Here is a 17,389-nt window from a genome sequence, read left to right on the forward strand (position 1 = left end):
ATTGTCCTTTCCTTCTTTTATGATAATTTTTCCTTTTGAAATACATAATTTTAGTCCAAATATATCATGGTTAATTGGTTATGCAACGTTTTGTTTTTCTTTTTTTTCTTTTCAGATTTCATTCAGCATGACTACGTGGAATAGGAAGGAAAGAAGAAATCATCTTCAATTACCACTCATAAAATGGAGTCAATTTGATCTATATTTAGAGAATGATTTTTTATTTTTCTTTGTACAAGATGCTTCAATAACTTGAAAACATGTCATCCAAATACACTTGATCATACGTGTTTCTCGCTAATCTCTATTTCTAAAATGGAAATATATGGTTGAAAATTATATTTAGTTTGATTTTAAAGAAATTGCATTTTATTGATCTTGGTTGTTTTTTACTCCATCCTCCTTATCTTATGCCACACACCTGTACTATTTTACATACCTTTCTATTAAACTTTGTTGTAGATTTAGTAAATAAATATATTTTTTTTATCAAAATTTGAGATGTTGAGTATTGTTCGAAAGAATGTACGATCAAAACAATAAATGATTAATTAGTTATGCATTCTAAATTTATACTATTTTATTCTGCAAAAGAACTATTCTGTGTTCAGAATGATTTTTATTATAACAAAAGTTTTCAATTCTTCGATGTTGATAATAAGAGAAGGGTGAAAATATATTTTGTCATACAACAATACTGTTTGCATTGTTTTTCATATATTTTAATTTTTATATTCTACTTTTATCTCACTTCACTTATTTTTTAATTGATAGTGTTACACGTATTACTACTACGTTTTTTTTGGGACAAAAATTAATTACAACTAAGTTTCAAGTGGTCTATTTCACTTATTTATTAATTGTTCCCAATTTATTTTACGAGTAATCTACATCAACAACTTGGTAGTGTTATTTTCGAAACAATTATTTATCAAAAAACAACATCAATATATTATGAACAAATCTTTTAACTATAATAGTTATCAAGAATAATTCAACAAAATTTGCCCAAGCGTCGCACTTTTTATTTCCATATCTTTACCGACTTATCATGACTGGCAGAAGCAACCATCCCTGTCACTGGTGATTGTGCTAGGGCTGATATTACACCCTCATGAGCTGGTATGGTCATACATTTGTTTTCGGCCATGTGCCATAGCTCCAATGACTGTAAGTCATCAATGAAACAAATGAAAAACGAGTTAATCGAGTACTATGCTGCAAAAAATGTTCCCAGCATGTTAAGCCAATATCCTAAATAATAACTTTTTTATCTTTAGAAAAACAGCATCCAAATGCAAGCTAATATGTGAAATCATAATTAAACCAGTCTATATTCCTTTACGGCTTTACTTTATTTGATATTGATGATGATAAATAAGCAGTCATTGGCAGGGGACTGGTGTTGATCGGACTACCAGGGGTTAAGCAATGTAATCATTGGAAGACGATAAAATTAATCTTTTAATATCTTAGTAGATATCAGATAACTCATTATAACAGAGACACTAACTGGCATCATCAATAACTCTCATCTACTGAAGAGACTAACTCTACTAACTGTTAAGTAAAGACTAGTTCACAAAAAAACCTGAAAAATATAGTAGTAAACTCGTAGCTTTGATATGTGCAGACATACCTGGTATCCTCCGATAACCAAGAGGTTGGAGTAACTTGGGTGAAAAACACAAGAATGAAACATGTTTCCACTGGAATTAAGTTCATGAATGCAATCACCAGAGGCAAGTGACCAAACTTTGACAGATTCTTGACTCACAGATGCCAAATAATCTCCATTTGTATCCCAGCATACACAATGTACCTCCCCAGAGTGTCCCTAGAAATACATATAATTCTAAATATAAATAGATATGAAAGGATAATATGATAAAAGTCTGAAGAATTGTATTTTAACTTTAGATTTATTGAAATTCGGTGTCCTTGTTTACACCTGTAATGAGTGCATTTGCCTGTCAGTCTCAACATCAAAGAGAGACACAACATTGCCAGATGCTGCGGCCAGAAGGTGTCCACTCCTTGGCTGAAACCTCACCTGTGTAGATCCTCCCTGCTTGATAAATTTAATGAGGTTCAGAAGAGAGAATATGCCATCACATTTATGAGAGCAAAATCAAATAAATTTCGCACATGACCTTAAAAACACGAGTACAAGAATATTGACTAATATTCCAGAAGCGAATCTCATTGTTATCATCACAGGAACAGAAAAGGTCATTTTTCTTAGGGTGGAAATCAAGGGATGCAACATGTGAAGTATGACCGCTATATGCCTGCAAAGAAAGGCTTGGCTGCAAAAGTAATAGCCAAAGGTGAGTGCCAGCTTTAAGCAAACCAAAATTTGAAATAGAAACGTCATACTATTGTCCAAGGCATAAGAGGTATAAGCATTGAACACCTGGTTTCATTATAACACTAATTACCAAAGGACAAATATTAAAAAAGAAAAATCAAGATATTTCTTATAGATATATACATATCCCTTTGATAGAAGTTTTATCCACTGCGATATGAAGTTGTAATTTTAATACGAGGACTGAACATACAACAACCAAACCTTACACCACCAAGTGGTTAATTTCTGTTTACGACTTCGTGTTTGAAATTTTTAAATCTTTGTGAAATTTCTGTGAAATCCACATGTAACCCCACCCAACCCTCCCAATCTGTGCCATCATAACTTTCAAACCTGCAATTATTGAGTTCTTCCTTTCCATTTCTCCGAAGCCCACTGAAGCAAAACCCAACTAACACTTGGAATACAAGTCCACAAATGCAGTAAACACAATATACAGATCATGTGGCACCATTTTAACACCAAACCCATGAACTTTCCTCCCAAAACAATTACACAAATGGAAAGAATAAGCAAAACGTACAACCTCTTTCTGGTTATTCACTTGTTTCAATCTTTCTTGCAGCGCCCTCAACAATGCCATTCACAAACTGTGCTGCTTAAAGGGCGTCATAGGATGTACACACCAAAGGGTTCGCAGAACAACGATACACACACCACATGGGCTTGCAGCAGGGACAACTTACACACCATAGATTGCAGCAACAAAGACGATGTGTGCCCCGGTCAGAATTGTAGTGGGAATGACACGCGTCTAGTATTGGAGACAGAATCAACATGGGGTATCTTGTTTGCAAGCTCACATCACTTTTACTCTATAACTCTCACCTGGGTTTGGGTCAAAGATAGTAAACCTTGTGTGACCTTTACTTTCTGAGCACATGGGCTATCTCAATGTGGGCTAGCCCATAAGGTCTAAAGCGAAACCTACACCATAGTATACCATTGTGTCTAACCTATCTTCAAACTTTGTCAGATATAAAAAATATGCTCCCATGATTAACTGTTCAACCTCAACACACAGGTGGAAACAAGTGAACCAATGGCTGGTGCAGGTAGTTGAGGCAAGGTTGCCTCAAGTGGTCTAGTGTCTAGGGTTCTGATTTGGGTATGGGGCAACTAGACTCTAAGTTATTTCTTTCTCTTCAACCGCTACATGTGGTTTAGCGTCCGACAATTCTAGTGCATATGGTTACTTTGTTAGATTTTTTTTTTTTTTTGAACAAGCTACTTTGTTAGATTGTTAGAGACCGAAACATCAGATGTTTGCCAACCCTTCTTACTTCTCTCTACTTTTGCAAGACCCATATCCAAAGATTTTACCACTATCTGATGGGAATGTATCTCCAGACACCGAAACCCTTTATTTACCATCTGAGTTTTCTTCATTTCTGTTCATCTGACCTAGAGCTTTTACATCAGTTTATGGGTTTTCTTCCCTATTCATCTCACCTGGACCTTATGCATTAGTTTTGTGTTCCTCTATTGTCAATTTATCGTGATGCACTGACGCGGTTATATTCTGTCATTGAATTTTCTGATCACAACTATTGAAAATGATACCCAGTCTGCATTGAGGTCCTCTTGGCACCAAGACTGAAACCAAAGCATGGTATGACCCTCCATGCTCATGAACACCACTACATTTATAATGTGAATAATATCTTGATCTTCAAAAAACCTTTCAGCTCTAGGGATCCACCCAAAGGGATGCATTCCCATAATATCCTGTTGATGCACCTTATTAGCCCACATGTCCTCAATCTTTGATAAGACTGGCTCTCTCTAAGATCCGGCATGTTGGAACAATTGATAGGAACCCAAATCATCGAAGAAAAAATATATTGTTGATTGGAAAACTAGATGTATTACAGAAGGAAATCCCTCGGTAAACCTACAACTATTGCTCATTAAAGAAGATATTATTCTCTCTCTGCCCAACCTAAAAGGTTCAACTGAAAATGATGCAGAATGATTCCCTTACCATTTTCCTCCACTACACTCATTTGCCTACCCCCACCAACTGCCACATAAGCAATTCTTCCTTAAGTTCCCTACTCAACCCCTTTATTGGGATTATGCCCAAACCAGGTATCCTACCTGATTCAGAAACCTTTAAAAAAAACCAACTCAAACTAGCCAAATAAGGGTGAATTGCATGATCATAAAAATATCCTTTTTTTCATGATGTGAAATATAGGTTTTAGTAAATGGAGAATGTTAAAGAGTGCCCCAGGGGCATTGGTTAATCATCCAAAACAAGTAAGTTTTCATAAAAAAGAAAAATATAATGAAGATTGTGTCTCAACTACACCATCAACTATATATAATGAATATCAGTAAATATCAAGATGTAATTTTCCTATATAGTATATACTATATTTACTTAACACTAAATCTTCATTATCAAGATGTAATTTTCCTATATAGTATATACTATATTTACTTAACACTAAACCTAGACACAGCACCTAGACAATACTGGCATTCATTTCTTACAGTGAGTAGGGAGGATATAAGGTTCGTTTGGTGGCTGGGGTGGGAGAGTTAAGGAGTGGAGTGATAAGGAGGTTGAGGGTTTATCCCCACCCACAACATAAGACAGGTATACTGAAAAATGTCACTCCAAAAAAAAAGTGTAACAGTAAGTAAACTTATAATCCCCATGGGGAAGAGAAAATTGAATTCAATTAGAACGAAAGCATGTTATAATCCCGTATACACAGGAAAGACAAGGAAAGGCCAACACTAACAGTTAAAAGAGAATTAAAATAAAAAATTACATCAGCAGCATCCCAAAGCCGCACAGTTGTATCAAACGAAGATGTTGCCAGCTGAGTTGAATTTGGTCTGAAGCGAACGTCAGTAATAATAACAGTGTGTTCCTCTGGCGTGCTTTGCGTTTTCAGTGTCTCCATGTTCCAAAGAACAACCTAATGACAAGGGATAGGATAAGCATCTGTATCTTTTACACAATAAAAATCTGTTTGTTATGAAAGTTAAAAATGAAAGTGACAAATTTACGGATCTGTTTATAAGTTTAAATTGGTATGGAAAACTGACCCATGAATCATTCACTCCAGTTTTTCTCCCCATACCATACGGATACTAGAAGTAAACTTCTGGTGCTACTTTTATTTTCAGATAAACCAGAAAAACATGCCAACATCCGATGAATACAGAATTAAATCGTGTTCTATGCAATTCAACTTAAAAAACAATGACACTTAATTGTTCAAAGAACTAGCCAGCTACCTGTGGAATATATTCTTGATTATTTAAGAGCATTAGGTGTCTTCCTCTGTTTTATAAAAGTTCCACCATGTTACTTTTAAAAGTTTTAACAAAACTAGGGAGTAGTGAGGCCAATATTATTTGATGGTGTTAAATCTCTACTATTCTTTAGTTCATTTGGTGACAGCAGAATATAAGGATCTTTTAGGGCTCTCCCTTCCTTTGAATCTACTTTGGTAAGGGTTTCGTTTTTACCTTGGATTTGGTTTTCTGCTCACTTCCACTTCAAAATAACAGATTGGATTTATCTGAGGTTTAATATTTTTTAGACAGGATTCTTTTGATTTGGATAATTGTTCTTGTTATATATAGAAATCAAAATAACAGATTTGATTTTTTATTGTTGACGTATTGTTAGACAATAGAATAAAGGCCTTTGTAACATAAATAAATGTATTAGTATCTTCAATTGTTAGTATTAAATAACAATAACAAGTTCATATTCATGCAAGAAGACAGCAGACCAAATGGCTGTCCTTCTTTACCATACTTAATGTATCAATATTAACTTACTTGTAGCCCCTTTAAAATTGATTCAATTCTATGACATGGCAAAATAAGGTTTCATCAAGAAACGTTTCTATCAATACTATACTGTATCCATGCTTCAAAAATGGTCATGTCATAACTATGACCTATTTCTGCACAATCCTCATAAACTAAAAGATTTCCTAGAAAACATCCCTCTCATATATAGACAATATACCGGATACCGGTTTTTACTTGTAAAGGCATGTATTGCAAACTTGTCTTAAACATCTATAGATATTAGTCAATCCAAGTAATCGAAGTTGGTAAAGCCCATTTACATGGCAGTTATTTCAGAAGAGAGTGACTTTAGTTGAAGAAAGGAAATTATACGATATTGATTGAAATAGTCATCATCAAAATTCTATCAATCTAGTAAAAAGGAAAGGTTCTTTATCTGCATAAATTATTACTCAAGCCCACAGTACGATAACTTCATGTAATCAATTGGATATATTGTTCCTCTTTTTCCCTTCAAAATCTTCATCATTATGGATTTAGCCTAGGAGAACAAAAGAATCAACAGCAGCAGAAGACCACAAAATGCTTGCAAAAAGATGCATTTTCTTTCCTTCTTGACAATATAGCATCTTATTTAGAGCTTAAAATTCGTATTATATCGAAACTTGAGCAAAAGTTCAGAAAAACACTTGACTTGGTTTTTTTGAAAAAAGACAAATGTCTGAAACTCAGTAATAATAGTCAGCTAACTAATGCAAAGTGTTATAGTACAAAACAACCATCCGTCAACCTTGACCCGGCAACTTAATCTTTCGAGTGAGTTGATTCTTAATATTAACAGAGGCTATATGACTATGTGGTCAAGAATCAGCATGATGAAAAATGTATTGTGTGACAGTATATGGTACCGCCAAAGAAGGATAGACACGAGATACCAGGGTTTTGGTCTTTAGTTCACAACTTAAGTACTCCGTGTTCTACCGTCTTAACTAATTTATGACAGTGCCTTTTCTATGCGTTAAAAACTCAAGTTAAATTTTACCCATGCCTGTTAAGATGGAATCATATACCAAGCAGTACAACCTAATCATATTAAAAACAAATGCCTTCTATAGTGACAGGATAGACACTTATTCTGTCATGCGTTTGGTGCACACTTGTTATTGTCATGAAAAGAAATGTATATTATATTTAAATTACAAAATTATTCTTGTGAAAAAATGCATATTTTTTTATGGAAAAATTATGTTCATATTTGTTCAAACAAATAATCAAAATGATAAATATCTAACAAAAACAAGCATTTTCTGCAATCAACCAAATGATGATAGCAGAACCTGTTACATATTATTTCAATGGAAGAAAATTGAATTTGTTACATAGCAGAACCTCTGCTGCTACATAGCAGAACTTTATGATTATATCTTCCATTGGAAAAAAATTGAATTTGTTCTCCATTGATTGAACAAACATAGGTAATATCAATTCTCGTAACCTAGTTTCAAGATTATATGAGTTGTGTTCAAAAACTATTCAGTAGGTAATATCAATTATCATATCAGGTTGCTAAACCACCAAAAACTAAGGATTAGAAAAACAAAAAGTGAATAGGATAGGATTAGAAATAGGCTTAATTTATCATTTCCTATTGATGCACCAAACACCAGATTGAATAAGGATAGGATGGTGTTATCATATCCTATCTCCTTATCATGTGCACCAATCGGGCCGTAATAGGAGCAGACAATGATAAGACTGATATGGAATCATTGATTGCAGCTGATTAAAGTGCACTGTTACAAACATGTTAAATAATTAATCTTGTAAAGATTTTAATGTGTGTGTGTGTGTGTGAGTAGACAATAATAATAATAATAATAATAATAATAATAATAATAATAATAATAATAATAATAATAATAATAATAATAATAATAATAATAATAATAATAATAATAATAATAATAATAATAATAAAAAGGAAACCAATTTTAGATCTTTGATTTAGAATTCATTGGCAAATACTTTTATTTGTTCTGAAATTGTGTTATAATTGTTGAGATATTGAAAAGTTGTGACTGTTTAGTTTTACCTTCCCTATTTATTGTATTGATTAATCTTCCCTATTAATTGAGGATTAACTAGGAGGCTCCTGCTTATATAAATGTACATTCTCCCCACATAATATAATATAATAAACATATTTTCAGTCTTAGTATAACTATTGGATTACTCTGCAATCTCCTCTAAATCAGTAAATTAAAGAATTAAATTCATTTTACCTTCTTGTCATGTCCAGCACTGGCTAATAATTTCCCATCTGAAGAGAAATGACAGCAAACAACTTTTCCATTGCTTTTGCGTATAGAACTAACTTCACTGAAGGAAAAGCCTGAAATGGACCTATACAGTCAACGTAAATAACAAAAATCTATAGGCACATAAGTACATTAAATTACCTTTTGAAGAATCTGTAGCATGCTCGGCAGGGTTCCGTTTCAACGTCCCAAATAAGTCCTTTCCATCACCATCATCTTGTGAGAGAAATGATTCCACATTATCATCTAAGGAGCCAACATCTCCAAAATGTTCCAAGCCATCCTGCAACTAAAACAAAATGAACTATGAAGTACTATTTATACTCTATAACATAAAAACCATAAGATTCGGCTAAAAATATAGGGAAACAATACATAAACTCTAAGAGTATAGTGCAAAGATTTTCAAGTCTCAAATCCTTTGCAAATCAAGAATATTATTGACACATTATCAAACTCTGTAATATATTTAATTTAATGACCCATGCAGAGTAAAAACAATTAAATAGCATTAATATTATATAATGATTAAATTATCATTTACATCAGCAGTGAAGCATTATCATGTTTTCCTAACATTATAGATACGAGCAGGAATCTTTTCGGTAATAAATCATTTGCCAAAAATGAAAGGCATTGGGTAGCCCCATACTCCTACTTTAATATACAGGGTGGTGTACCATAACATTTCTTACATCAAATGTTTCATTTGGAAGCAACATACAACAACAGCCAAGCCTTATCCCACTAAGTGAGGTCGGCTATTTGTAAGCAACATATGTAGGAAAAATACATTAATAATTCTCCCCGGGTAATGCAAGTTACAAAATATACAAGTTGATTTACCAGCTGGTTTGTGGAAGATGCAAGACCGCCTGCTCCTTCAGTACCATAAATCATCAAACCCTTGGATACACCAGCAACATTCTGCAAGTTGCCCGCCATAGCAACTCCATCACCAGGAGTATGAATAGATGGAGTTGACGGTTGAGAATTAGAAGGGCCAAGTGTATTTCCTGTACCAGTACTATTGGCAGCTCCTGAAGATGTAGGCCCTTTCCTTTTTCGGTTATTCTATAATATGCATGTAAACAGTCATATATAATGTGTAAGAAAATCACGCAAATGGAAACTTCTAGCTTAAATATTATTTTATTTAGAAAATGCAAAAATAAAAAGGTATCTCTATGACTGATACAATTGTGAAGAGAAATGATATTTTGACACGAATTTGACAGCTAAACTGACAACAATTTGGATGGTTAACGCCGTTCAAATATGTGGTAAATTACGTTTAGTGGATGACTGGATGGTTAACGAATATAACAAGGCGTCACGACTCAGTAACCATCCCCACTGAACATAATTAACCACGACTTTGAATGTCCTTAAGCACGATTTTCAGGTGTTAAAATCTACATGATATTAATTATAACCATCCAAATCATGTTCAAATATACATGATGCTGAGGTTATCAAATATACATGAAACGTATTAACCACAACTTTTGTTCAAATATACACCTGAGAATTGTAGTTAATTGTGTTAAGTGGGCGGTTAATGAGTTGTAACACCTTGTTATATTCGTTAATCATCTACTAAATGTAATTAACCATGTATTTGAATTGCATTAACCATCTGAATTGTAGTCGAATTTTATTGTTCCATTTTGTGTCAAAACGACACAGCTCAATATAGAAAACAAGAAAAAACACCTGAACCAGTTGCTGTGAATGCAAAGGATCATGTTGTTGCTGGGAGATGGATTGTTGCATCTGTGGCATGTTGATCTGCTTAAAAGATATTAGAAACAAAAAATATCAACAAATAGAAGATATACAGTGTTTGTTATAAGTAAAATGTATTATCAATACCAACTCTAAAGTGTTTGTTATAAGTAAAATGGATTATCAATACAAACTCCGTACCACTAGCCTAGTACACTGAATAATATACTGAATCTGCACCAAAACCCAGAACAATTTACCCAAATATCTTACTACTTTACATAATGTCAGAGCCTTCTCATTCTTTTTTCATTCTTTTACCTAAAAATGATAAAAGAAAGCTAAAAAAAAAAACACGCACACACACAGAACACAGCATGACCAATCCTGGTCTAATGCCAAGAGGAGGGCAGACGGCTGGAGCAGTGTTTGACAATGAGGGTAGGCCACAAAAGAAAAATTACCAAAGTATGTTTCGACATTGTAGGGACCATTTGGTGGCGCGGACACTAATATATTTAATATTAAAATACTATACCGTTGAAAAAAATACTAAAATACCTTAAACATTACTCAAAGTTCACGAAGTATTCCTAATTTAAAATAAAAGTCACAAGTCTTAAGCAAAACATAAAACATACTTGCAAAAAATACTAATAAAATTCAAGGAAACCAACACTTTAAGCCTCTAAAGCTTAAAGTAACAAAAGTACTAAACATTAACAATTAACAAGTTCATCCTCCCAATTAACAAATTAACAAATTCTGCAATCAAGAGATGAAGAGAGGAGAACAAAGATGGGTTCTGCAATCAGGAGATGATGAGATGAGAAGAGGAGATGGATTTTTTTTGTTTGTACGATGAAGAAGTTGTGTTTGCGGCTGTGTATTTGGTTCTGATGGAGAAGATTAAGAATTTGGAAAATTACAAAAATGACCCTTCAAACGGTTTTAAGTGAAGGGCAATCCCGTATTTTACACATGGGAGTAAAATGTGCCCACTTAATACCCGCTTCGCTCCACCAATCGCGCCCGCTTCAGCCGCTTTCTCCAAACTCTTCGCCTTGGAGTGTTGCGTCGTGTCTTACTGTTTTTGGCCGCTCCGCGCCACGATAGCGCCTGTAGTGGCCGTTATTGAGACCAGAGCTGTCAACATCTGTTTACTTTTTGGTGCAAATTTTGATGATTAACTCTCTTCATATCACTGGTCTTCTACCTCTCAGATAGCCCTTTTGTTAGTTAGTTAGTTGGTCTTAAAATTTGGGTTGGACCTAGCTCAACTTTATAAAATCGGCTTGTAAAGTGAAGGTTGACCAAGCTTTATAAACATTACACAGACCATATCTCTAGGCAATGTGGGACTAGTCCACCCCTTCACACCTAACACAATGAAGGTGTTCGAGGTTGCAACGATGGCAACCCAAATGCCGCAATTAGGCAGCTAGGGGCGGACCACAATTAAGGCAGAATCTCCACCACACCTCCTCAAGCTCAGGCCAATAAGCCTGAAGCGTGGACGATGCGAGAAGCCCTACAACAGATCTAGGATAGCCATCTTATAATTTGGGTTCGACCTAAGTCAACCTTACAAAACCGGCTTGTAAGGTGAGGGTTGCCCAAGTTATATAAACACTACACATGCCATGTCTCTAGGCAATCTGAGACTAAATCCACACCTTCACACCCAACACAATGAAGGAGTTGGAGGATGCAATGAAGGCAACCCAAATGCCGCAATTAGGCGGCTAGGGGAAGACCGCAATGAGGATTGAATTTCCAACAGTTGGTTAGTTAGTTAGATGGTTAGGAGTCAAGAATGTTAGGGATGTGATGCAATAAGCAAGGAGGAATAAATAGAAGGGGTAGAAGTTAAGATTAGTGGGAGAGATTGGGCTCTCTCAAATTATCCCTAGAGTGTGTATTACATCTTCTGTCTCTGTATTCTAATCATATTGACTAACTTATTATCTGAAGGCATGTTGAGAGGCACTAAATATTATGAAGTGAAAATCTAAATAGAACGTAGTCGGGTGAAAGAATAGTCAAGTAGGGGAAGATAACAGTTTCTGTGAAAATATAACCCATGGATCATCCACAAAATCATTCAATGCTCGGGACAGCAAAAGCATAAAGTACACTCATCAATTTAAATCATGAAAAAATTTCCATCAGAGTATTATCAAGTTCATGCACCATGAGGCCAGACAAGGTGCACTGACTAAATGATACCTTAGATGAAGTAGATTGCATTGGAGAACCTATTGACCCATCGTTTGCAATTGGTTGACTGTCTTTCACATTCAAACCTCCTCTAGCTAATCCTCTTAATCGCTGAGGATCCATATCTCCATACACTTGTGAATTGCCAATATTTCCTTGTGCATGTACCTGAGCAAGGAGCTGCTGTTGTTGTTGTTGTGGCAAAAGCTGAAACTGATTTGCACTCTGAAGGAGAGGCTTTTGAACTTGAGCTCCAAAACCTGGGCGAATTTGTTCTATGCCCTAATATGATTATTGATTTAAACCAGATCAGATATATTGATGGTTATCTAAAAGTGAACGCAATGCTCAGAACAAAACTCACAGTTAAAGGCCATCCTTTCAATGTGAGACCACCAACTCCCTGATTTAATCCTGATATAGGAGAAGAGAATTATTGAAACCTAGAAAGATGATTATTTGATGAAATTTTGTGGAAATTTTGGTATAATCATAGATGATGAAATTAAAAAACAATCTTCAAGAACCTTATGAAAAATGAACATGCAGATACCCAAAACAGTAAAAGAAAAATAAATAAATTATCACATTTTGTTGCCTGTTTTACATAATATAAAGTGGGGGTAAATCCAAATTCATTCAAACTTTCAGATATTGATTAAATTCCTTTTCCCCAGTAGTTCTAACCTGCATTTGTGATTCCAGACTTTGACTGCAATCCTCCCTGCCCATAAATTGAAGGATCCACAGGTAAGGATCTCTGCATGTTTCCCATGTTGCCTTCGCTTTTGACATCCTGCCGAGGAGGAAAATTTAGAGATGAACGAACACCTTAAAATATAGTGTACGGAGAAAGGAAGGAAAGAAGTGAATGCAGATAAAGAGCAAGCACAGAAACACATACAGGGGTTTGTTGAGTTCGAGCCTGCATTTGCTGCAAAGCTGCTGTCACACTTACTGAATTTCCTTGAACCATCTGACTGTTTAGGCAAAAGGCCGAAAAATGGTAAAAGATTATATATATTTGAAGTTGAATATATTTGGCCAATAGTATAGTATATTACCCAGGATGATTTGTTGATTTCAAAAGGGCCATTCTAGCATCTAAAAGTGGTTGGGATGATGTCTCTGTATCCATAGGGTTAGAGTTTTTCATCCGATCCTCATACATTTTTGCAGCCAAAGCAGTGGCAGTAGATTGCCCTAGCATTCCTTCTGTAGTGATAGCATTTAGAGGAGGAGTTCCAACGGGAGGATGATTAGGATCCCTTCTTTGCATCTGAGCTTGGCGCATTAATTGCAACTGTTGCATTTGCAATTGTTGTTCTTTCGCTTTAAGCTGTTGAGCCTTCAGTTCACAAAAAAGATATAAAATTTTGTATCCAGCAGCTGCATTAAAGCGAAACAAAGAGTAGGGAAGTACCTCTAAATATGCTGCGGCATTATCAGAATGTTTCTCATTTGTCCTCGCGATAAAAATGTCCCAGAAAACAGACCACCACTCGAAAAGAAAACCACCAGGAGCATCAATTGCTGCATTTTATTATGATATTAAAAAAATTACGCAAAAGAGAAGTAATCGTAAACTAGCGTTTTAACGAACCAAATGTCATTCACTCACTCACTCACTCACCTACTGGATCAGGAGAAACCTTCCCTTCTGTCATAAATGACTTAGCAGTATTGTGCAACTTTTTCTTAACCAAATAATCATATATGTAAACATCAAGCCTAGCAAAAAACAAGAATCAATATTATTGTATAACTAAACGGATCAATTAACCAAACATAAGAATAGTAATAATAAGGGAATAATACAGTTCTTACATCTTATCTGCTTCCCAATTACTCTGCGCCATAGTTTCGTTTTCAGTTCAAAATTAACTACAGAAAAGTCTGAAATGAGCTCAATTGAATTGAATTGAATTGAGCTGAATTGAATTGAATTGGAAGAACAGAATCCACAACTAACCTCAAAACAGATGGATCAAAACACTGCATTGGGATGGATCATGGATGGATGGATTAATGCAGCAACGATCACAAAATACAATTCCCGATCAGGAAGAAAAACCTTTACACTTTACAAGGAATTAGGGTTCGAGACTGAGTTTGAATTGCTTCGATCAACTTTCAAACACTGTCATGTGAGGAGGAGATCAACAAAGGCCTGTTCGTACTCTCAGTTAACAGAGGCCTGTTCTAAAACACTTTTTTTTTAGATTTCTTTTCTTTTTTTACTTCAACAAAGATTTTTTTTTTTTGGTAGATCAACAAAGATATTTATATTCGTGATTTTTTTTTTGTTAAGATTTATATTCGTGAATAAAATATATTGATTGAGTCACAAATTAAAAATTAGTGTTAAATAAGTTTTTTGTCCATATAAATATAAATTTGTCAATGTTTTAATCCCTCTAAAAAAAATATTTTTGATCCTAAAAGTTTTTCATTTTCACTTTTGATCCTTCCATTTAAGTAAACTCATATGTATATTTCATATTTTTTATATTTTTGGCGGTTTAAATTTCATATTTAATTCATTTATTGTTAAAAAAAATTATTTTATTTTTTTGAAATTTTTACAATATTTTACACATTTGTGCACAATTTCATTAAAAAAAATACATGATTTGACTTAAAAATAAAGATCAAAAGTGGTGATTAAAAATTTTATATGGACTAAAAGTCGATGAAAATTTTAGAGGAATTAAAATGAAAATTTAATATATTTATAGAGATCAAAAACATAGATTTAACCCTAAAAATTATTAAGATAAAAAAAGGATGAATATAATAACAAACTTGAGTCGATGAAAATTTTAGAGGAATTAAAATGAAAATTTAATATATTTATAGAGATCAAAAACATATATTTAACCCTAAAAATTATTAAGATAAAAAAAAAGGATGCATCTAATAACAAACTGATTACAGATTAATAGTATTCATCACCAAAATGTCTATAAATATGATGAAATTAAATTATTTGAATACTCATGCCTCCGGATGATTGCATAAATTTACCAAAACATAGGGTTGACAACAAAGTGTATAAAAGATAAAATGTTAAAAGTAAAGTGTTAGAAAACAAATGTGCAATTAAAATTAAGTGCACAAATGTAATTGATCATAAATATTAAAGTTCAAGAAAGATAAATAATAAATATTAAATGGTTGTTTTTAATGAATAAAAAAAATGAAATGATTTGAAATTTAAACAAATAAAAAAAAGTGGCATGCATAATCATATACTTATCGATGATTGTTTATGTGTTAGATGTGATTTATGAATTCATTAAGTAGTTCATATAAAGAGTGCTCCAAGACCTCTGTGAAAATATATGGTAACTTCAATAGTCATGCATGACTGCCACATGTCTTAGGCTAGTAACCGATGACACTTTGTATGGATCGTTTGACTATACCTCAAAGTCTATAGAGGGAGTGAATAGATACAAAATTGATTTTTATGTTTTAAAAAAGATTGTAGAGTGAATAGATACAATATTGAAGATCAATACAAAACATAAATTGTCAAGTAAACAAAATCCAAATAAAAAACTCAACTTAAATAATCCTTAAAAAAAACTCAACTTAAATGATAGAGACCATCACATATACGATTTTTTTTGTATTTCTAAATAAATTTATTTGGAAAATTACTAAACTATATTATAAGTTATTTTAAACTCATTTGTTATAAGTTAAAAGAGAAATTTTGGTATTCACAGACTTAAATATCCTTTGTTAAAGATTTTAAATAATAAAAATCACATATATTTTCGAAAAGAATTTTCTCAAAAAAGATTTTTATGAAAAGTTATTTGAAATATCTTCTAATTTATAGATATTTTGAAAAATATTTATCCAAAAAAATCATAGAAAAAGGATTCTAAGATAAGCTGTTTAAACCAATTTTTCATTTGAATCTTTTTAAAAAAATTTCAAAAATATAATAACAAAAAAATGAAACATTATAAATAAAAATTTTAAAAAAAAGTTATAACAAAGATATTTTTTAACAAAACAAATGTGCAATTAAATGATTTTTTTAATGAAAAACAAATTGGTTTTAACAAAACAAATGTGCAATTAAATGATTGTTTTTTAACAAAATATAATAACAAATGTAAATGATCAATAACAAATGTAAATGATCATAAAGACTAAAGTTCAAGAAAGATAAATAATAAATAGTAAATGATTGTTTTTAATGAATAAAAAAATGAAATGATTTGAAATTTAAACAAATAAAAAAAATGGCATGCATAATCATATATTATTGATGATTGTTTATGTGTTAGACGTGATTTATGAATTCATTAAGTAGTCCCTGTAAAGAGTGCTCCAAGTCCTCTGTGAAAAAATATGGTAACTTCAATAGTCATGCATGTCTGCCACATGTCCTAAGCTAACAGTCATGCATGTTTGCCACATGTCTTAGGCTAGTAACCGATGACATTTTGTATGGATCGTTTATACCTCAAAGTCTAAAGAGGGAGTGAATAGACACAAAACTAATTTTTATGTTTTTAAAAACATTGTAGAGTGGATAAGCAATTACTTTTTATCATGCTTATTCGAATGTTCAAACAAAAAGTTAACCAATATTGAAGATCAATAAAAGCTCGTTGTGATTGGCTACACATAAGCTATCTTTAAAACATGTTATGATGATTTTAGATCGCAATCTACATATGTCTTTTGCTTAAATGGCGGTGTTGTGAGTTTGAAGAGTTCAAAGCAGGAAGCAGGTGCTGATTTTACAGCAGAGGTCGAGTATATTGCAGCATCCAGTGCCACAAAAGAAGTTGTTTGGATCAAGAAATTCTTCTCTGACCTAGTTCCAAGTATTGTGGATCCCATTGAAATACTATATGATAACAATGGAGCAATAGCACATGCTAAATAACTAGATCATGTAATACCCTAATTTTCCATTTCTAATTAATTCAATGGTGTT

The 17,389-nt window shown here is 33.1% G+C and overlaps 1 protein-coding gene across 12 annotated transcripts; it reads right to left on the reverse strand.

Moving 5' to 3' along the window:
- Positions 1 to 814: 814 nt before the first annotated feature.
- LOC146954754 (transcriptional corepressor LEUNIG_HOMOLOG-like) lies at positions 815 to 14,632 on the reverse strand. Of its 12 annotated transcripts, none has more exons than XM_085718246.1 (18): positions 14,396 to 14,632; positions 14,251 to 14,307; positions 14,057 to 14,154; positions 13,847 to 13,956; positions 13,488 to 13,771; positions 13,328 to 13,403; positions 13,111 to 13,219; positions 12,788 to 12,837; positions 12,433 to 12,705; positions 10,192 to 10,266; positions 9,322 to 9,549; positions 8,617 to 8,758; positions 8,440 to 8,549; positions 5,158 to 5,307; positions 2,154 to 2,309; positions 1,952 to 2,068; positions 1,640 to 1,837; positions 815 to 1,168 (listed from the first exon to the last, which is right to left on the reverse strand). In XM_085718246.1, exons 2-18 carry the CDS (start codon positions 14,280 to 14,282, stop codon positions 1,025 to 1,027), a joined length of 2,352 nt encoding a protein of 783 aa, XP_085574372.1. In that variant the 5' UTR covers positions 14,283 to 14,307; positions 14,396 to 14,632; the 3' UTR covers positions 815 to 1,024. The 12 variants fall into 12 exon arrangements, with proteins under 12 accessions (XP_085574372.1, XP_085574350.1, XP_085574365.1 ...); XM_085718224.1 differs by having other exon boundaries at positions 8,617 to 8,764; XM_085718239.1 differs by having other exon boundaries at positions 10,192 to 10,269.
- Between the last annotated feature and the right edge of the window lie 2,757 nt (positions 14,633 to 17,389).

This window comes from Medicago sativa, chromosome 1, assembly GCF_051527215.1.
Source record: "Medicago sativa cultivar Bolivia chromosome 1, Bolivia_mono, whole genome shotgun sequence".
NCBI lineage: Eukaryota > Viridiplantae > Streptophyta > Magnoliopsida > Fabales > Fabaceae > Medicago > Medicago sativa.

What these genes read in the sequence shown, in the direction of transcription:
- LOC146954754 (XM_085718212.1), bottom strand. Translation starts at nt 14,282, where the DNA reads ATGGCGCAGAGTAATTGGGAAGCAGATAAGAT. An exon ending in ATGCCGCAGCATATTTAGAG is followed by an intron (nt 13,772 to 13,846) that starts GTACTTCCCTAC and finishes TGTGAACTGAAG; the next exon opens with GCTCAACAGCTTAAAGCGAA. An exon ending in CTTGTACTCGTGTTTTTAAG is followed by an intron (nt 2,069 to 2,153) that starts GTCATGTGCGAA and finishes TTTATCAAGCAG; the next exon opens with GGAGGATCTACACAGGTGAG.